This window comes from Rhinichthys klamathensis, unplaced genomic scaffold, assembly GCF_029890125.1.
Source record: "Rhinichthys klamathensis goyatoka isolate OS25496 unplaced genomic scaffold, OSU_Roscu_1.1 h1tg000072l_1, whole genome shotgun sequence".
NCBI lineage: Eukaryota > Metazoa > Chordata > Actinopteri > Cypriniformes > Leuciscidae > Rhinichthys > Rhinichthys klamathensis.
In genome coordinates this window covers 1,146,706-1,169,509 of record NW_026606615.1, presented here as the reverse complement: position 1 = coordinate 1,169,509, position 22,804 = coordinate 1,146,706, and the positions used below count along the sequence as shown (strand labels likewise).

The window sequence follows — 22,804 nt, the reverse complement described above, 5'->3', positions numbered from 1 at the left end:
ACAGAATCGTTACATTCCTTATGATTCCAATCCCTAGACAGAGGTCAAGAATATTTCATATGTTGCACAAAATATGCCAGTTGTCTTTTTGTTCTTTACTACCCTAAACATAGAGACAGAACTCTGTGAATGAATGTCACATCATGAGTAGTCAAACCTTTGAGGACCTGGAATGAAACTGGGCTGCAGAAAGTTAAAAAAAAACAGGAACATCTGTGGGAATATCACTTCGGTAACTCTGTCACACAGCCTCAATGCACTTTAGTCAAGGTAGACGCCTTTTCTTTTATGTTTTCAAGTCTCATGCTCCCCAAGGCTGCATTTATTTGATCAGAAATACAGTAAAAACAGTAATATTGTGAAATATTATTAGAATTTCAAATAACTGTTTTCTATTGTAATATATTTTAAAATGTAATTTATTCCTGTGATCAAAGCTGAATTTTCAGCATCATTACTCCAGTCTTCAGTGTCACATGATACTTCAGAAATCATTCAAATATGATGATTTGCTGCTCAATAAACATTACTGATTATTATCAATGTTGAAAACAGTTTTGCTGCTTCATATTTTTGTGCAAACCGTGATACTTTTTTTATTTTTTAGAATTCTTTGAAGAATAGAAAGTTCAAAAGAACAAATATAAATTTTTTATACATTATAAATCTATCGTTGTCACTTTTGATCAATTTAATGCATCCCTGCTGATTTTTTTTTTTTAAATCTTACAAAAGTCAAACTTTTGATTGGCAGTGTATGTTGTTCTACCGATAAAATAATAACATAAAGGTGATAAATAATGAGAGTAAGTTAATTTATGATAATTTATTACAGCGTCTACCCAGACTGAGGTCCATAGTAACAGACTTTGCGAAAAGGCAGTGGCGAGAAAAAGACATCTGATCATAAGATGAAGTAGGAAAACATGAAGATGATATTTCTACGAATCTTGGCAAAGAACCCAGCCATGAAGTCATCAATATCCATAGAACAGGTGTTTGAAATGGACAGGGTTTTGAGCCATGAGGAGGAACATGCCTGACACGGGACAGATGGGAGAACTGGACTACTGTAGTTCACGGTCGTGGATGATGTGAAAGAGTGGATTGTGACGGATGAGGACTACAGCACAAGCAGATTTCACTACAGCTCAGGCCAATGACATTTTTACCTGTGTTGGACTCAAAACTATCCAGACTGCGGCTGAGGGGGAATAAACAACATTAGCGTGAGAACACAGACTCCATGTGAGCGGCATGATTAGTCAGCATGTCTTGCATGAACCCTGGCTCAGTTTGCTGTCGTCTACACAATAGAACTTCCACATTTTAATACTTTGCATGAAACAGAAGTTGTGAAAGTCTTTTCTTCCCTATTGTGACATATATATTCAATTGAAATGGCTTATCGGACAAGAAAAATGTGGGGCGGGACTTGATTTTGTCCATGGGAAATTAGTTGCATGGTTCTGGTTTGCTATTGGTGGATCTCATGTGAGTGACAGGTTGCCCCGCCCTCACGCCAGTAAACACGTCATCAGAGAAAAGATGTCGCTGCAAGAGGGAGGGGAAGTTATTTGAGGACACATGAATTAAAAAAAAAATTATGTACATGGATAAATCATTCATAATAAATATTCCATTAAAAAAAGGAATTGTCCATTTTGACTTTAAATGTCCTAGACCTCCTGATGGAGTTTATTGAGCAGCCAGTGAGGTCAAAGGTTACTGCCGGGCAAATGTTGAGGAATTGAGGTCAGAGTTACAGCGAACTGATTAAAACAACTGAAGTTGACCTCTCGATCATAAAGATAAACGACTGTAAGATCCCTTTCTGTGTAAAATTAAAGGCATTAAGCAATATTAGTGGTGTTTGACTACTATTGCTCACACTTAGGCTTAAAGATTTGAACAAACTCCCAAGCATTAAACTTTGGCGAATAACCGGTGTTGTTATTGTTAACTAAAATATATATTTTCTAAATTCAGCAAAATAATATATAAATATTAGATGAAAAACTTTAGAAACTAACTGACACAATTAAGTCGAAGTACTAAAATAAAAATAAATAAAAGCTAAATAGAAATATTTAAAAGCTAATCGAACTGACAAAAGTACAATATTACTAAAAAATTACAATGAATGATACATGGAACTTTAGGAATCCAAAATTAATTATAATACAACAATTACTATCCACTCAAGGTTTTCTTATTTAAGTAAATAACAAATAATAGTATATTCACAATCTTAAAATATACTGCACTATCTACTTTACTTAACCTCAACACTGCAAATAATGCAACTTTAAAGTTTGTTTCTTTATTGGGCCAAGAGGTCAGGCTGACATTTAGATCTTCTATTAGTCAGATGTAGTCATTCAATTTTTATTTTTGCATCAAGCATACAGTGGTGTACATAAATGGCCGATTATGACCATAATATCTCTCAGCCCTCTGTGTTTTGGATGATAAACCATCAGAAAAAGCTAAAACAGCTTTGGGTTTTGCTGGAGAGCACTTCAATAGTCTTTAATCAGAGATTTACTCTATCCTCAATTCATCCTTGATTGGAAAAGTTCTCGCATGTCAGAGATCTACAGCGTCTCTCCTCACACTTACAGGGTGAAAGCATGTTAAATGGAGATTAACGAAGTACTGAGTTTGATTAAAAGCCAACGCTTTTAATTACTGCACACGACAAATAATCAGCGCAGAGCGGCGATGGACTGAACCCCCGCTTCTGTAAAACAGCTCATCTCATGTCGGCTAATCTCTCGGGAACGGCACTCTGTGTCTGGATGAATAATGACCATCATTACAAATCGTTAAACAGCTGTTGTTTGGTTTACAGAATAAACTGACTGTTAATTAGTGTCATTACGATGCCAAAGTATGCAAATAATAGTCATTCAAAACATGACCTAATAATTTAGCATCACAACTGTATGTCTGGTTTGTGTGTATAGGCAAGCAGGAACTTGCCTATTTTATCCCAATAAAAAATCATATTCTCCTATTATGCGGGATCCAATTTTCCATAATATTTTTAAATTAATGCTGAAGTTTGTAATTTTCCCGTTTTAAAATAGAATCTTATGTCTTATGTGTAGAGACGGTTACAAGTAAACGACTTGTATTATGTGGCAATATCAAAGCATGTGTCAAATTCATAGCTCCATAAAAAAAGGCTGGTTGAATAAAAACAGTTAAATTTTTTAATTTTGTTAAAGGTTTAGATTGTGTACCATTCGCCATTATCAAATTTAGCGTAGCTCTTAACATGGCTGAGAAACACCACCCTGAACTTGGCAGACGATGCAATGTGGCTCATTCTATATTATGCCATATGCAAAGTTCAAGGGTCCATAAAAAAGACATATAAAGTTAAAAGTGTTTAAGATTGTGATTTTTGTATAGTGTGTTGGACTGTGTATCATCTCCTATTGTTATATTTAATTCCACCTTTAACATGGCGGAGAAAGGCCACCCCAAATTGGGCAGAGGATGCAGTATGATGGCTTGTTCTGTATTATGTCACGTTCAAGCTTTCATAAAAAAGATTGATAGAGTAAAAAAAAATTCAAACTTTGGATTCCATTAGAGACTGATTATCATCCCCAATTATCAGATTTGATACAAACATAAGCAAGGCTGCCTCGAATTTGGCAGAGGGCGCAATCTTCATTCTGTATTATCCCCATGTCCATAAAAAAGATTGAAATTTTGATACAGTACTTATTGCTTCTAATGCATAAGCTCAGCAAAGCACTGTTATTAATTTAAAAGAAAATTTCAAACATGGATTTTCTGAAACTCAATCATTTAACTGTGACATTCTACTTTCCAGGAGCAGTATTGAGGCGTCAACCAGTGAAAGTCTATTGAGAACTTGTTACACATATTTTGCACCTCTGTGTGGACTCAAGATGTATTTTTCTTTTCTATGAAATGTAAAATATTCTGGATTATGTAAGGCCAACTAAAAAGTTTATTCTCAGAGCTGAACACGCCCATCACAAATACCGCTGTGGTCACATAATAGAGCGCCAGGAATAGTTGTGCCCTATACTCCACATCTGTGCTAAAGTTACAGTAAGCTCCATTAAAATTCACTCTGTAGAGTGTGTTATGGTGTAAAAGTGTAAGAGATTATTTCAGATATAATTTTACTAACCTTGAGAAAGCCTCATCTAGACCATCCTCAAGTTCCTGCAAAAGACAGAGATTAAAAAGTTCTCATTACTACAGCCAAAACTAATGTGCTGTTGAATATGTATAAATATACACTCACCGGCCACTTTATTAGGTACACCTGTCCAACTGCTCGTTAACACTTAATTTCTAAGCAGCCAATCACATGGCGGCAACTCAGTGCATTTAGGCATGTAGACATGGTCAAGACAATCTCCTGCAGTTCAAACCGAGCATCAGTATGGTGAAGAAAGTTGATTTGAGTGACTTTGAACGTGGCATGATTGTTGGTGCCAGAAGGGCTGGTCTGAGTATTTCAGAAACTGCTAATCTACTGGGATTTTCATGCACAACCATCTCTAGGGTTTACAGAGAATGGTCCGAAAAAGAAAAAACATCCAGTGAGCGGCAGTTCTGTGGGCCGAAATGCCTTGTTGATGCCAGAGGTCAGAGGAGAATGGCCAGACTGGTTCGAGCTGATAGAAGGGCAACAGTGACTGAAATAACCACTCGTTACAACCGAGGTATGCAGCAAAGCATTTGTGAAGCCACAACACGCACAACCTTGAGGCGGATGGGCTACAACAGCAGAAGACTCCACCGGGTACCACTCATCTCCACTACAAATAGGAAAAAGAGGCTACAATTTGCAAGAGCTCACCAAAATTGAACAGTTGAAGACTGGAAAAATGTTGCCTGGTCTGATGAGTCTCGATTTCTGTTGAGACATTCAGATGTTAGAGTCAGAATTTGGCGTAAACAGAATGAGAACATGGAACCATCATGCCTTGTTACCACTGTGCAGGCTGGTGGTGGTGGTGTAATGGTGTGGGGGATGTTTTCCTGGCACACTTTAGGCCCCTTAGTGCCAATTGGGCATCGTTTAAATGCCACGGCCTACCTGAGCATTGTTTCTGACCATGTCCATCCCTTTATGGCCACCATGTACCCATCCTCTGATGGCTACTTCCACCATGTCACAAAGCTCTAATCATTTCAAATTGGTTTCTTGAACATGACAATGAGTTCACTGTACTAAAATGGCCCCCACAGTCACCAGATCTCAACCCAATAGAGCATCTTTGGGATGTGGTGGAACGGGAGATTCGCATCATGGATGTGCAGCCGACAAATCTGAGGCAACTGTGTGATGCCATCATGTCAATATGGACCAAACTCCCTGAGGAATGCTTCCAGCACCTTGTTGAATCTATGCCACGAAGAATTGAGGCAGTTCTGAACAGTGATGGGAATAACGGCGTTATAAATAACGCCGTTACTAACGGCATTACTTTTTCCAGTAACGAGTAATCTAACTGATTACTCTTCTCATCTTAATAACGCCGTTCCCGTTACTGCCAAAAAATGCGGCGCGTTACTATAACTGATGAAGCTGGGTTTTTTTTTTCATCAGACCAACTAGATCTCTGAGCGAGAGGCAAATACTTTTTTTACTGTTCTTCCTTGGTTAGTGGGCAGAGCACGAGACAAGCGCATAAATGCTGACGATTGGCTGAGGTAGAGTAAAATGTCATTGTAAGCCAATCAGAGGTAGAGTTGGGCGGGTGTTCGAAAGCACGCATAGTAGGCATTCGGCACTTTTGACTCAGCTCACTGAAAAGAGCCGGCTCTTTTGGCTCACAAACGGCTCTTTAAATGACTTTGACTATAATATATTTTTTTTTTTACATAATTATTTAATTTCTATAGGCTAAATTTGTAAAAATAGAGTCGGCTCTTCAGATATGCGAGCCTCTTAGAGTCGCCTCATTCGCGAATCGCGAACGACCCATCAAAAGCTCATTCGCGAACGAGTCGATCCATCATCACTAACGGCTAACGCTCATGAATTGCGAACGACCCATCATAACGCATAGTCGGACAGGACAGGACACACAAATAACAACACAAGCAAGCCAGTCAGTCAACGAGAGACAGGTATGGCGACGAGCTTAACAAGCTTAATTTAATTTTGCCCAGCTGTGGCCTGTTGAGGGGCAATAAATATCAAAAGTTCCAAAACATCTATTGTGTTATTTGCATTGATCCACTATATAAACATAATATCTACATGGCATTTGATTGGAGGCTAGTCTCACTTTGTCCCACAGCAACATTTTTTTTTTTTTAGATGTGTGTAGGCCTACAATGTTTCATGTTTCTGTTAATAATGTATTGTATTAAGTGTCCATTTCATTATAATATTTAGATTTATCATAAATAATTGAACATGCACATGTATTGTAAGTTCCGTTAAAGAGGGGTAGAGGTGGGGTCACATTTGAGCATTTAAAATTTAATTTTACTTGAAAGTAACGCAATAGTTACTTTCTTAAGTAACTAGTTACTTTTAAAATTTGTAACTGAGTAACTAATTTAGTTACTTTTTGGAAGTAGTAACTAGTAACTGTAACTAATTACTTTTTAAAAGTAACTTGCCCAACACTGGTTCTGAAGGCAAAAGGGGGTCCAACCCGTTACTAGCATGGGGTACCTAATAAAGTGGCCGGTGAGTGTAAATATTGCTGTATAAATATAAATTAATTTGTAAATAACTAATTCATTTTATAATTAAAACATTGGCATGTAAACTACATTATTGTTGACGCTTTATTGTTGATGCTTTAATAATACAAATAATTAATTAATAGCAGTGAGTTGTGGTGGTTTTCTCCTGTCAATACTACTGTTTAACATCTACAGTACCAGGTCTATTATGGATAAAGATTTTAATTCAGTCTAATTATTATTAAGGAATTATTCAAGTCAGTTTGTGAAGTACCTATGCTTTTGGATAATCTGGGACATGTATGATATATGCAGACGATTGTGTGTGTGCGTGTGTGTGTGTGTGTGTGTGTGTGTGTGTGTTCTTACCCATACAGTGTTGTTGTTCTCTGTGCTGAGGTTCGGTACAGGGTGTGTGTCGTCTTTTCCTGAGTGATCTTTTACTCCACATTCAAAGTCCAGTAGATCCCCAGTGGCCACTTCTACACACACAATAAAAATAATGATAATGACAAAATAAAACTAAATAAGTAAAAACATACAAATAAATAAATGCAAAACATAAATAAATACAATATATAAATGGATTTGATCAAAATATTTTGAAATATCATTACAATTTAAAACCGTAATTCAAATTTCAACTTGAATATATTTTTAAAATGTAATTTATTCCTGCGATGCAAAGCTGATTTTTCAGCAGCCGTTACTGCGTGCAATACGATGGATGGATGGATGGGCGAACGGACAGACTGACGGATGGACGGACGGATGAATGGATGAACGGACGGACGGATGGATGAACGGACGGATGGATGGATGGAGAGATGGATGGACGGATGGATGAACGGAATGGACGGGCGGATGGATGGATGGAAGGATGGACGGACGAATGGATGAACGGATGGACGGATAAACGGACGGACGGATGGATGGATGAACGGACGGATGGATGACGGACGGACGGATGGAGATGGATGGATGGAGAGATGGATGGATGGAGAGATGGATGGACGGATGGATGAACGGACGGATGGATGAACAGAATGGACAGGCGGATGGATGAACGGACGGATGGATGAACGGAAGGATGGATGAACGGAAGGATGGATGAATGGAAGGATGGATGGATGGATGGATGGATGGATGGATGGATGGAAGGATGGACGGACGAATGGATGAACGGATGGACGGATGAACGGACGGATGGATGACAGACGGATGGACGGACAGACGGATGGATGGAGGGATGGATGGACGGATGGATGAACGGACGGATGGATGGATGAACGGAATGGACGGACGGATGGATGAACGGACGGATGGATGAACGGAAGGATGGATGGAAGGATGGACGGACGAATGGATGAACGGATGGATGAACGGATGGATGGATAAACGGACGGACGGATGACAGACGGACGGACGGACAGACGGATGGATGGAGAGATGGATGGATGGATGGACGGATGGATGAACGGACGGATGGATGGATGAACGGAATGGACGGGCGGATGGATGGTTGGAGAGATGGATGGACGGACGGATGGATGAACGGAAGGATGGATGAACGGACGGACAGACGGATGGATGGATGAACGGACGGACAGACGGATGGATGGAGAGGTGGATGGATGGATGGACGGATGGATGAACGGACGGATGGATGGAAGGATGGACGGACAAATGGATGAACGGATGGACGGATGAACGGACGGACAGATGGATGAACGGACGGATGGATGGACAGACGGATGGATGGATAAACGGACGGACGGACAGACGGATGAATGGAGAGATGGACGGACAGATGGAGGGACGGATGGATGGATGGAGAGATGGACGGACGGATGGATAAATGGAGGGACGGATGGATGGAGGGATGGATGGATGGATGGATGGACGGACGGATGGATAAATGGAGGGACAGATGTATGGATGGAGGGACGGATGGATGGATAGATGGAGGGACGGATGGATGGAGAGATGGACGGACGGACGGACGGATAGATGGATAAATGGAGGGACGGAGGGATCCTAATTCTGTTGACAAATTACTCTGTTTCTTGGCAATCATAACCAGCCTACAATTAGGCTAATAAACTATATAACTTGGCAGATTAATTAATTAATTTAATTACACTTAATACAGGCTCAGACCTCCTGGAGCAACACGAGGTGATCAGACACAATGGTTATAAATCAACCTACGAACGGTATATTTTCTCATCTCCACACCTGCAGGGATCATACAGATCTGTGCATGTAGAGAATGAAGAGTCAACGCTCTTCTCAACATCAAGCCAGGACACGCTTCACAGACTCACATCACATCACTATCCTGAGCCGTTAAACGCGTCCATCTCTGTCCTGGTCTCACATTTCATGAGCAGAGATCAGCCGCTGTGTGTGTGTGTGTGTGTGTGTAGGCTAAAAGAATCATGTTTCTGATATCTGATGGGATTTACGAACACACAGTCCTTTATTCATGCACACACACGTCTGTCTCATGGCACACGGATCACTGGTCCTCAAGGGTTCATTCGTTCACTGAACTCTGCCGTCCAAGATTATTTCTGTAACCTGGCAACCTGAGAACCATCCAGGGTCCTCTGGCACCCTTACAAAAAAGTACTGTGATGGTGTCAGATGATAATACAGGGGTCTTTGAGTAGTACTGTTACGACTTAATTTATAACAGTATAATGCATCTAGAATTGGAATAGCTATCCATATCTGATCACATCAACAGAGAATACACTACCACTCAAAAGTTATGTTTTTGAAAGAAGTCTCTTCTGCTCACCAAGGCTGCATTTATTTGATAAAAAATACAGTAAAAACTGTAATATTCAGAAAAAAATATATTACATTTTCAGGGCTCCAGACTACGACCCTTTTTCATGCAAAATGAATACTATGGTATTATCATCATGTTTCCAGTGATAACTATTTGTCACTTCACACGGAAAGTGAGAATACTGTGTGACAACACAATCAGAGCCAATAAGAACATATTTGATATCTAACACCGTTATGTAGAGTGGGATTTTAAACCAATGAGATTCTACTGTGGGCGGAGCTACAGAGCACAACACCATAGAAATTGAACAGAAATTAGTGACAAATTGCCCTGTTGATTGACGCATTTAATGGCTGATTAGGAAACAAAGCGTAGATTTAAATATGCTCTCTCTCTCTGTGTGTGTGTGTGTGTGTGTGTGTGTGTGCGCGCTCACCTCCTCCTTTTGTGCTGCCCTCGCACTGAGAGCTGCTGGCCGCCTCTCCATCTGATCCACATTTCACCTGCTTCTCTTTCTCTGAAAACAAAGCAGAAATTTCAAGCTTGTGTTATTGTTAACATACTTACATTAAACATTGTTCTTTATTTGACCTGAGAAATTCTAAATTGCCTTTTTCGTCACTCTTTTTGTTTATCATCTGATCATTTAAACTATTTATGACATGACACAGTTAGATGAGGTTGTCAAATGCCACATGCAATAAATAAATAAATGCATAAATAAATATATCCACCAAGAAATAATATTCAGGATTTAAAAATTAATAACTAACGTAAATAAATAAATGTACATAATTTTTATCTTAAAACTTTGATTCATATGCTTTCATATATATTCATATTTAATAGTTTGTTAAATATGTATTACTAAAAGTTAAAAAAAGAATGAGGTCAGTGAGTATAAATGTGCCTCAGGTCCAGGAGAAACCAGCCCTACATGTACATTTAAATAATGAACACATGTAGCACTAACTAAACTGTGCGGTGGACTTGAACTCTGCCTGAATGAATGAAATGGAAATCAAACATCCTCAATCACTATCAAAGCTCTTCATGAGGAACTGTATATACCTATAGTAGAGCTCTAAAGAGGGAAGTCATCTTCTCAGATCTTCTTCCTGCAGTGTCATAATGGTGTGTTTGGTGCTTCTCTGTGTGGTTACCACAGTGATAAACCATCACATTAAAGGCGTTTTAATTCACTTCTGAACCTCTGAAAGTAGTGAACCGGAACGACCAATTTATGTCCATATTTCAGCTTAAAATCTTTAGATTTACATGTATAACTAAACTGATAAATATTAATTTCTCTCATCATCACATGCATCACTTTTGAATTAAAAATTAAACATACCCATGATGCACAGGCACCACCCTTCCCAGGACCATAAAGATTCACTAAGGAAATGTGTTTGTGTCATTTGTTTATATTTCAGGCCCTGCAGTAAAACGCATTGAGACGGAGGAAGAGATTTGAGATCGGGTGTGAGTTCTGCTAGATGATCAGATCCTGCAGCGAACCATCAGGTGCAGAGAGATTAAATGAATAAATCTCAACAGGCCTCCGGATACACACACACACACACACACACAGGCATGTTCAAACATGCAGTAAATTGCATACATGTTCTGCTGATCTGTACGACAGGAGCTGCTCTACTTTCCCTGCACTAAAATCTCTTTCTTGTCCTCCATCCCTGCAGGAAATAAATACATATACAGAAATATACAGTTCCTTAAAAAAACTCTAATAAATAAATAAATAAACACACTCACAGGGCAGAGGCAATATTGCTCTGAAACTACTTTAAAAGGTTTTTTTTGTTGCCAATTAACATCAAAATACATGACGCAAGAAGTAAATAGTAAAAATCTAGTTTAAAATAATAAATGCATGTTTTTCAGACATTTTCCTGCTAAAAAATATTTCATGTTTTTTTCATATTTGCCATTAAAGCAGGGACACATTTAAAAGCAGGGAAATATTTCAAAAATATTTCATATTTTTTTTAAATATTTGCAATTAAAGCAGGGACACGCTTAACGACAAGCTGAAACATTCCAATACTGAACTGAAAACACTTACACACTGTTTCCAACGACTGAACGCAACGGTCTCTGACTCGGTGTGTTTGGGCATGATCAGTCGTAAGTATCAAATTACATTCATAATCGGCCTTACAGTCGTTAAATGTGTCCCCAGTTTAAGTTGCAATTGATGCATGGAACTTAATTAAACGTACTTACTCTTTACTTGCGCTATTAAAACATTTCTTAAAGAGGACCTTTTTTTACGTTCAACTTTCTTTAGTGTGTAATGTTGCTGTTTTAGCTTGAAAAAGCTCTGCAAAACACAAAGTCCCTCCAGCGGGAGTTCTTCTCTATATCAGTGTCACTGTTTCTGAACGAAGTTTTCGTCCGGAAACGTCACAATATTCCTAATTTAAATAATTCCCGCCTGAGGCATACGCAAAATAAAGAGGCAAGGGCTGGTTGAGTTAGTTAGTAGTGTGTTAAAACGCGTGGTTATGGTGAGGGGGGTGACATTTCCCAAACACTCAAAGCATTTGACCAATCACAACACACTGGTCCAGCCGACCAATCAGAGCACTTTGTGCTTTTCAGAAGGAGGGGCTTCATAGAGACAGGAACTAAACAGAGCGTTACTGACAGACTGGGAAGTGAGGAGCTACAAAATATGTGAAAAATAATGTGTTTTTTGAACCTTCAAGACTTCTTAAAAGGGCATAATAGGTCTTCTATAATGAGTTTATAGTCAAAAGAAGGATAAAAAGATGGCTCTCAATCAGCCCAACACAGCAACATTAAGTTTGGGGCGGAGCTATCTTTTTTCTACGACCAATAGCAGGTGAAGAAACCCCTTAGAAAACAGCCATTATTTTTGGACTTCTGTTTGGTGAGCTAAGAGTGTGGAAATCACACACTTCAGCTTCAAGTAGGACACACCTGCTTTTGAGCTCCATTCACAGCCCATAATTCACAAGACAGAAAGAATCAGAAAGATAAACAAGAGCTGTGCTGGGATGACTGAAGTTGTCGAGTGCATCATACCTCCTTTAGCAGCCTGCCAAAACTCAAATGCCAATCGGAAAGCCTGAGCCACCGTTAACGTCACCGCCTGAGCCTGAGACAGACGGGGAATAGGGAAGAGAGCTTTTAACGCCACATCTCTTGCCATGGGGAGAAAAAAAGCACATTGCTATCTGTTTCTCTGTCAGAGGAAGTGTGGTCTTAACGTATAACTATTTATAGACAGAAGGAAAGACAGGGAGTGTCTCTGACACACAAACATATGAACACACACTCACCACTTTCCTCTTGGTGCAGAGGTACGCGTGACACTCCAGTGTTTCGTTGCGTTGACTCTGAGCGATGTAGGCGAACACTTTATCGTGCATCTTATCCGCTGTGCAGTACGATATCCTACAGACAACAAATAAGCAGTCAATCTAAAGACAACCTGTGTGAAAAATAAAAAATGACACTACCATTCAAAAGTTTAAGAAACTAATACTTTTACACAGCAAAGATGCATTCAATTGATTAAAAGTGACAGAAAAGACTTTATTTCAACAGTAAAGATTTTTATTTCAAATCAATCCTGTTCTTTTGAACTTTCTATTCATCAAAAAATTATGAAAAAAAAAAAATATTAAGCACCACAACTGCTTTCAACATTTATAATAATCAGAAATGTTTCTTGAGCATCAAATCATCATATTAGAGTGATTTTTGAAGGATCATGTGACACTGAAGACTGGAGTAATGATGCTGAAAATACAGCTTTGATCACAGGAATAAATTACATTTTAAAATATATTCAAATATTAAACAATATATAGAATATTAAAAGTAAATGGAATATTCAAATAGGAAACAGTTACTTTAAATTATAATAATATTACTGTATTTTTGATCAAATTAATGCAGCCTTGATGAGGCTTTCAAAAACATCCAAAAATCTTACCGACCCCAAACTTGTGTGTACATATAAAGTCGGCTTCAAATATCTGAGAACACTAGTGTAAATGCAAGTTTAGAATAACACATTTTATTGTCAGCATAATGATTACAGTTATTTGGTATTTTGGAAACCTGATGATCACGTTCTCCAGTATGATCGGAGCATCTTGAGCTTCAACTGAAGCAAGAACTGGACATGAACCTGCTCACATGATCAACAACACATATTTACTGTCATTTGGTCAGTGATCTAAAACTTAAAAGATTTCTGTTTATCTAGTAGGGGAATAAAAAAAATCCAGATGGCCTCAGATTGTTCTCTATCCAGTATAACACACCCACTGTGTACATCATCCACCACTAAATCACTTACACACACCCGTATATAGCAGAGCATGATGTCACCTCCTCTGAGATGTAAAAACGTCTACAAGCAGTGTTGTGTTCTCTATGTTCAACGCTCCATCAGCACTATGACAGAAAGCTGACCCACCAAACCATAACACACACCCACACACACACGTGGGATAGTTCCTTTATGACCGCATGGTCTCTGGTTTCCTGTTGAGCTCTCTCTGTAAACTCATAAACTCCTCTAGTGTTGATTTCTCCCCACGGCCTTGAGTGACAGCTGGCTCAGCCTATCAGAGGGCAGACCCACAGCAGGAGGGGCGGGACTAATGATGGATGACCACCATCAGTCTGGATTCACATTTAAAAATGTACACACATTCAAAAACTTTCTCTGACTCTCACACACACACTTCTGTCTGACTAGGACCAGTAGTTTATGCTAATAAAAAAATAAAAAAATAAAAACTTTCAGGGTCAGAATTACATTTTCTATAAAGGGACAATATTTGCACCCTGGAATCGATTTCCAGTTTATTTTTATTTATTTTATTTTTTTACCTATGTAAGAACTTTTTTTAATGACCTTATTAAACGTACCTGTGTTGTCTTTTAACGTCAAATAAAACAAACGCCATCTTTACACTGCAAAGGTCGAGCAGAAGCTGCATCTGACATGGCATTTATGTTTTCTTTACAAGGAATTTATGTTTATTTATGACTCAAAGGTGGAACAATTGCATTACTTAAACAGCTTACATTAAGTACATAAATTAAAAAACAGGAACTCATTACAGGGTAGGGCTGCAATTATTGTTGATTTTTGCTCTTAATATTGTAATAATGATTGTTAATGTTGATTAACTGATTAAAAGAATGTATTAAAAACGTTGTGTGTAGGGAAATGGCACACCATATTCTGGCTACACCGACAAAAGCTAACAATCATTCATGTTAATCGCTTTTTATCCATTAGAAATCAATATTTTTCATACATTTTCACATTTCACTTTAATTGCTACAACTAAAATAGATTTAGTTCAATTGTGCAGTTTTGTTTCCCTTTCCCCTTGAATTTGGGGGACATTTTTGAGGGCAATAGTAAAATAAAGTAAATTGGAAATATAGTTTGACCTCAATATCAATATAAAATAAAATAAATCAAACAATGAGAAAAAAATTAGAAGGTAACATGGAACATAAAACTGACTTATATGAGCTTTGTTATATTACAACACCATATTGTTATATTGATAAGCAACTTTAAAAAGATATGTCTTAACCCGCTTTTTAAAAATATGAATGCTAGTTGCCTCTTTTACTTCATCTGGTAGACGATTTCACATTTTTGGAGCATAGTGGCTAAAAGAAGTACCACCAGATCGTTTATAACACACGTCACAGCGCTCAAATCATCTCTAACTGGTTACTTAATCATGACAGTGAGTCACTAAACTCAAATGGCCTCCACAGTCAACAGATCTCAGGCCAGTACAGCAGCTTTTGGATGTGGTGAAATGGGAGATTCCCATCATGAATATAAATATATGCATGTATATGTCATATACTATATATATATATATATATATATATATAAAATTGTACGAAATTATTACATTAACAGCAAATTTTATTTTAAATTACTGAGAATTTGAGGGAAAATGAACTTAATTGTTTTGAAAATAATGTCACAATGAAAAAATCTTAATACATGTTAAAATATTAGCATTTAGGCTGCATTGACTTGTTCCTTTTGGTTTTAGGGTGAAATGAAACCTGGACATGTCTTCATGAGAATGACCCACATAATTGGAGTATTGCTTGTGTAACTGGTGTGGAGAGAGAGGCTGACGCCTCCCTCATGTCTATTCATTAGACACAGCACAGACTGAGCGTGTGCGAGCGTCCAACAATAGCTGCGGTCCCAGGTGAGGGTCAGAGAGTGTGTGTGTCTGAGCCTCAGACACACTAAAACAGATCAATACAGATCTCTCTCTCTCTCTCTCTGTCTGTATGAAAACACAGCAATCATCAGGTCGCACTGCTCTAAATGATGGATGGCAGAATATCAGGGGCGGGCGACAAACACTCCTCTCTTTTTTATTGCAAGAGGCTATCGAAAACCAGTCTTATTCAGAACTAGTTCAGCTTTTAAGTGAATACTAGAACCAAATAATTTCCATGACATTTGTACACCTCTATTGAATCACATATGTAAATATTAAGAATATAATATAACAATTTTAACCAATAAAAAAATATATTGTTTAGTATATATTTGGGTCCTTGTTATGAGTTATTAAAAGGTAAAAAACAACAACATAATGACATCAGGATTTCCATCTCTAGAGAGAGAGAGCTCAGACAGTGTCCGCAGGGACTCACCTGTATATGGACACATTCTCTATCATCTGGTTTGCTCTGTCGTAGAGAATAATCCCTCGAGGAGAAACCTTTAGCGTCACCTTCTGAAGCTTCTTCCAACCAGCTTTAGCCTGAGAGAGAAAGAGACAGAAAACTTGGCTTTATCAAGCAGCTGTCAAATGATTTGAATCCATCAGAGCTGATTTTGGAGGCTTTTACATTTTGGCATTGTGTTTTTTTCCTCAGCATCTTGTGCAATGAGCAGCACGCTTTCAAGCTGTGTTGTTAAAAACAGTAACAGTCAAGCAGTAACACTTTACAATAAGGTCTCATAATTAGTATTGTATTACATTAGTAATGTATTAACTAACATGGACTAACAGTGAACAATATATTTATAATATAAATATTAGATGATGTTAGCTATTAGAAATGTTGCCTGAAATAAACTGAAATTCAATTCAACAAAAAATGTATTTCGGTCCTCACAGATCATTTTCCATAGTAAAGAAAAATATACATAATAACTGAAAAGGTGTAGGCTGAAAGCCAATGCTTATTATGCCTACCCTTTATACATAATTATCTAATAAGCGTCACTTTTCTCTCTGGATTTGATTCATACAAAATAAACAACATATACACATATCAGATATCATTACAATAGTTTACATATGACATACACAAATTATTCATATCGCGTTATATAATTATTTATCACTTTGTTTTTAAACATTTTCTTGAATTTACAGAGTGAAGTACACAATTTTAATTGCTTATCACAATTATTCCATAGTTTAGCCCTTTAACAGATATACATCTATTTTTTGTATTAGTTCTTGCCCTTACTTTTTTAAACATATACACTCCTCTTAGTTTACACTGACTTTCTCTTATTTCGAACAGCCTCTGAATACAATTTGCATTTACAAAATATGTTTTATTCTATTTAATATTGCAATGGATTTAGACATTTTTGTTTTTCCATTATTTATATGTGGTTTCCATCATAATTTATGAACTATTATAACACCCAAACATTTCGTTTTCTTACATATCATCTTATAGTCCGAAGTCAGAGATATCAAGTAGAAATATTCCACATCTGGCTTTTACACACACACACACACACACACACACACACACACACACACACACACACACACACACACACACACACACACACACACACACACACACACACACACACACACACACACACACACACACACACACAGTCCGTTTGGTATGCAACTGATTTTTATTGTTGATTCACAACAATCTGGAGCGTTTAATAACCTCAAAACAACCTTACATCATGACACGATCCAACCTGTTCAAATGCACAGAACCACACCCAGAAACCCCCTGAGACACACACACACACCCATTAGCACCACTTACAAACCATTAGAGACAGATTAGAGCTTAAAAGCATCAAATTCTACACTTTTGTGGCTATTTTCCCTGAAGGACTCTTACACTTGGAAATAAAGGTTTATATGCATTGATGGTTCCATGTAGAACCTTTTCCATGTTAGTTTTGCTGAAACTGCGCAAAGCTTCTGTGTTGTACGTCACACGCATCACACACATGACCAGCGTCGGCCAATAGTGAGCCTACGTGTGACGTACAACACAGAAGCGTTGCGCTGTTACACTACGTGAAATCTCGAGGCCAACAGAGAAGGAAATGAGTAGTTGAATAAAGTCGTTATTTTTTTTATTTATTTTTTTGCGCACAAAAAGTATTCTCGTCGCTTGATAAACTTAAAGATAGAGCCACTGTAGTCACTCAGACTATTTTAACGATGTCTTTGACTTTTCTGGGCCGGCAAGTTTCGATCCCTTTAGAAGCCTATGGAGGAGTGATCCAGCTCTCAGATTTAATCAAAAATGTCTTAATTTGTGTCCCGAAGATGAACGAAAGTCTTACGGGGTTGGAACAACATGAGGGCGAGTAATTACTGACAGAATCTTCATTTTGATGTGAACTAATGCTTTAATGGGAATTCTGTCAATCCATGTTTTGACTGTTATATGGTAGGGGGCGCTATTACGCAACTTCTGAAAGAGTACAGAATCTCCTGTTTAAAACACAGGTGAAGAAGCCGCAGAAACTAGCCACAGAAGCATTGCTTATGCATATGTAAAATAACCTAATCATCAACATTAAACGGCATATAAATTAAAACTGCCTAATGTTACTGAATGAAATGTCGGCCCAGGACTGTGAAGCTTTAGGGGTGTCGATAGACTCGATCTACTCCATCTGTGTTTTGATCATCGTTCTGAATCTAATCCGGACATAGTCTTTGACAAAGGGCAATTTTCTCAGCTTTTTGTTCAAAATATTGCTTTTTTTATTAAACTTACCCACATGCAAGGGTTGATAAAAATGAATGCATGAAGCTGAAATAAAAAGCAGAGGCTCTGTTCTTTCTCTTGAAATATTGCATGTTCAGATGTTCATACAACAAAATATTCCGGGGGCCATGAAAGTTTTGTGAAAATGATCAAAAATGCTGGTGCTGGCTGGTAACTTAAATTTAGTATTTTTTTTAAAGCGCTGACAGGGAAAGAGTTAAGAACAGAACTATTTCAGGGGTTTTTTGCTTCCAAATTTAACATTTAACTCAATGTGTTGCTTACTTTTTCATTGTAATTGTTTGTGAAATTCGCTAGCAATTGTGAGTGAAAGTTGTTTCTACGCCAATTTTTTGTTCAGTGTGACGGGGTCGGTTGGTGTACATGTGTCTTACTGTGGCAACGATCCTCTTGACAGCAGCGGCCGAGAGCTCTTCTCCTTTGGGTTCCTCCACCAGTGTCATGCCCAGATACTTCAGCTGAAACACCATGCCCTCCAGCAGCGTCTCCCGCGTGTCCGTCCAGTTCTCCGGCAGCTCTGGAAACACACACACAGGATTAACATGTGTGCGCATGATGCAAACCTGGCCAAAAACATGGCGACACACACAAACACACTCATACTAATGTGTGAATCTCATGAAAACAAGTCTAGGTCACATTTCACCAATAAATAAAAAGAAAAGAAATTATAATTTTACAATTATGTTTTGCATAAATTACTAAATTCTCCAAACATGTTCTTGACACTACAAAACCGTACAGAAACACGCTGAACGCACACATACACGCTCACTATCTCAACAAATAAACCTGGCAAATACTAAAGCGACTGAATGAATAACAGCTGAAAACATCTACATATGAAACACATCACACAATCCTTCATTAAAACACACCGTCTTCAATCAGGACTTTTATCCTCTGCTCTTTGATCGACACCTGTACCGGAGATAAACTCATGTCCACACAAAAAACTGTGTTTATATCCATAATAACAGTAACCATAATCTGTCCAATATATGTCCACTTGGACTAAAGTGGGCATGTACTAGTGTTGCATGCATTGGTTTAAAAACACACAGTGTCTATTTACACCAAGTGCAAAAAGCCCGCCTTGTTGGCAGAGGCTATTTACACTAACTCCAGTTATAACGGAAAAATAACGGAAGCTGCTGGATTGTCAACAATAGCAATAGTATAGGGTAAGACACTGAAAACACACATAAAACCCCACATATTGCCCTCCTGTTCTGTCTGATCTCAGACAGCAATCAATGAGTGTGTGTTTAACCCCACATCAGCATTGGCCTGTGACAGAGGTCAAGGTCAGGGGTCAAGGACACACATCTAATCCGCTCCTCTCCACAGTGTCTGCCTTGCTTAATGCATCTCAGCATGACAGAAAGCAAGAAAGAAACCACAAAAGAAAGCAAGAATGCTTTCTTGCAAACAAACAAGCAAAAAAAAAAACTGAGAAAATAAAATAAACAAACAATGAAAGATACAAAAATAGACAAACAAACAAATAAACAAAAATATAGAACAAAATGACAAACAAAGGAACAAAACCAAGGCAAGAAAAAATAAACCAAACAAAGAACCATTGAAACAAACGAGCAAAAACAGACAAAAGGAAGAACAAAAGAAAAAAAGCAGCAAATGAACTAAAGAAATGAAAAATAAACAAATGAACATTCATTCTGTGTGAAAACACTTCTTTTTTAAGTGTTTGCATTGTGAATCTGTAATCAAGGCTCTAAATGCGTGACACATGCATGAAATGAAAACGGATATTGATTAATGCTGATTTCATGAATGATTCATGAGTTTTGGCCGACGGGTGGTCTCGGAAACCCTCATCAGAGATTAAATGACAGCGTCACCACATCATTCTGCCTACAAGAGTCAGTTTTACTCTCCCAGACCTTCAAAATCATTCTTCCCCACTGTGACAGATCAATGTTATGAAATATATTCAGCTCAAAATACTACAGTTAGCAGGTATCATCAGAATCCTGGTGTATATGGGGTAAATTGGGGTTTGTGATGGTGTAAATGAAATCAGCGTGTTTGTGCAAGCATGATTCATCTCCATCACAGACACAGACTGACGCTCCTTTAACCCTCAGTTAACCTTCATTATCTAACATAACTGAACAGATGATGGTATTTCATGCCTCATTGAGATCTGAATTGGTTGATGTCTAACTGGTCATTCACTGAAAGTATGATGTATTTTGTACACGAATGTGGAAAACACTGGCGGAAATCGGAAGTCACAATCTGATTGGCTGGCTAAAATGTCTGTTTTTTGTTTTGTTTTGTTTTTTCAGTTCACCCGGAAACAAAAGCATGTTTGCAAGGTGCTAAGCATTCTATAAAGCGCTATATAAAAAATATTTAAAAAAAATATATAAAAAATATTTTAAAAAACTTGTCTTGATGAAAGTCGGCATGCAACAAAAGTTGCGATAGTCTTTTCTTCCCTATTGTGATGTATATCTAGCCTGGATGCCAGCCGAACTCAGCCCCACCCACAACATTTGAGGTCAGGAAGTTCGGTCTGGACTTGATCCGTTGTGGAGCAACTATGCTCGAACCAGAGCTGTTCGGACCAATCAAATTGTCAGGGCGGGATTTATACGATGACGGACAGATGATCAACAGGAACATAATCATCCACGTCACCAAATAGCGCTTGGGTTGAATTCGTTTACAACAAAGGCGGCCGCCGCTGGAGAATTGAGATGTGTAGATTCCGCCATCGCGTCTGTTATAGAAGATATCGACGACAGAGCATTGATTTTAAAAGAGGAACAGAGAACCGCGATCAAGTCATTTGTATATCTGCTTCTCGAACATGAAAATTATAGGTCGGGACTTGTTTTGTCCATGGGGAATTGATTGGTTGGTTGTTGTTTATTATTGGTACATTTTGATTTCATGGTGACTTTATCGAGACATACTTCGGCCCTGTCTCAAATGCAGTGGTGGAGGAAGTACTGAATCTCAGTACTTAAGTAAAAGTACATATAACCAGAGACATATTTACTTTAGTGAAAGTAGAAGTATCACAATGACAACCCTACTTAAGTAAAAAGTACCTGATTTTAAATGTACTTTAAGTATTAAAAGTAAAAATTGTATTCTCTTAATGTCTATATTCTAATGATTAATAAAACAGTTAATCCTAACTCATTCAACCTAATACTCCTATTATGATGTTCAATAATGATGGAAAAGCCGTTATTTTTTAAGTTTCTGTCACCATTTCTGAACAAGCTTGCAATTAAGCAATATACACATCAAGCTTAAAGGGGTCATATAATGCCATTTTTGTACAAGCTAATATGATTCTTTAGAGTCTAAATTAAAACTTTGTATTATACTTTAATTAAAAATTCTCATTAGTATTGTAAGAAAACACTTATTTTACCTGGTCAAAAACAGCTCTGTTTTCAGCACGCCGTTTCAGTGTATATGACTTTAAATGATAATGAGCTTTGCTGACTCCGCCTCTCTGTTCTGTGTGTACACCGTTTGTAACTCAATAACACAATATCCATAACGCGTTGTTCATTATAAACGTGGGATTATGAATTTTATTGAGAACGTCGTACATAGAAAACATGCCGTAATGTACCCTGAGTGTAAACCTTAGACGCATTCATTGTGAAGCGTGCATCTAACGATTTGCAAAGATTAATATAAATATTAAAGATTAATAAAACGTTACACTCACTTCAGTTATTTTGGAGGTTCAGCAGGAACACGAATAGTTGGTACCGGTCCAGAAGCAGCTTCTTAGCAAAACCAGCTTTATACTGACCCTCCTCGTTTATAAAGCAGTCTGCTGAGAAATGATTCGCGCAAACATGAGAGCATTGACGTTGCTCGTGGGGAATATTCCCTTCGAAAACAAACTCAGCCACTGCGTCTTCAGCGGTTCGGATTTAGGAACATTTAAATGACTGCTGTGTTCGTTATTGCACCCAAGAGCAGAACACCACAATCGCTTAGACGCCATTCTGCTCATAGACAGTGCTCCAGCACATCAACAATGACCGCGCCGGTCCGCGCAGACTATGATTGACAGCTCGCTCACGAGCGAGGGCGGGTCTGTGTTGAAACCCGGCTGTCAATCAACAATCGTGGGAGGGGCGTCCGAGCGTGTGACGTCACAAAATCGAACGGCTCGATTTGAGGCAGGGAAAAACATATAAGGAGATT

At 38.1% G+C, this 22,804-nt stretch overlaps 1 protein-coding gene across 2 annotated transcripts in view; it reads right to left on the bottom strand.

The window, feature by feature from the left end:
• ldlrap1b (low density lipoprotein receptor adaptor protein 1b) overlaps positions 1-22,804 on the bottom strand; it is a 50,029-nt gene that overhangs the window by 2,662 nt on the left and 24,563 nt on the right. The window contains exons 2-9 of one of the 2 annotated variants that reach the window (XM_056250625.1): positions 18,967-19,109; positions 16,226-16,335; positions 12,835-12,949; positions 12,578-12,650; positions 9,942-10,022; positions 7,072-7,184; positions 4,178-4,212; positions 1,173-1,204 (exon numbers count right to left, since the gene is read on the bottom strand). In XM_056250625.1, the coding sequence (XP_056106600.1) occupies positions 1,173-1,204; positions 4,178-4,212; positions 7,072-7,184; positions 9,942-10,022; positions 12,578-12,650; positions 12,835-12,949; positions 16,226-16,335; positions 18,967-19,109 (702 nt within the window). The remainder of the gene's footprint in view (positions 1-1,172; positions 1,205-4,177; positions 4,213-7,071; positions 7,185-9,941; positions 10,023-12,577; positions 12,651-12,834; positions 12,950-16,225; positions 16,336-18,966; positions 19,110-22,804) is intronic. The other variant, XM_056250624.1, reaches the window with a different exon arrangement.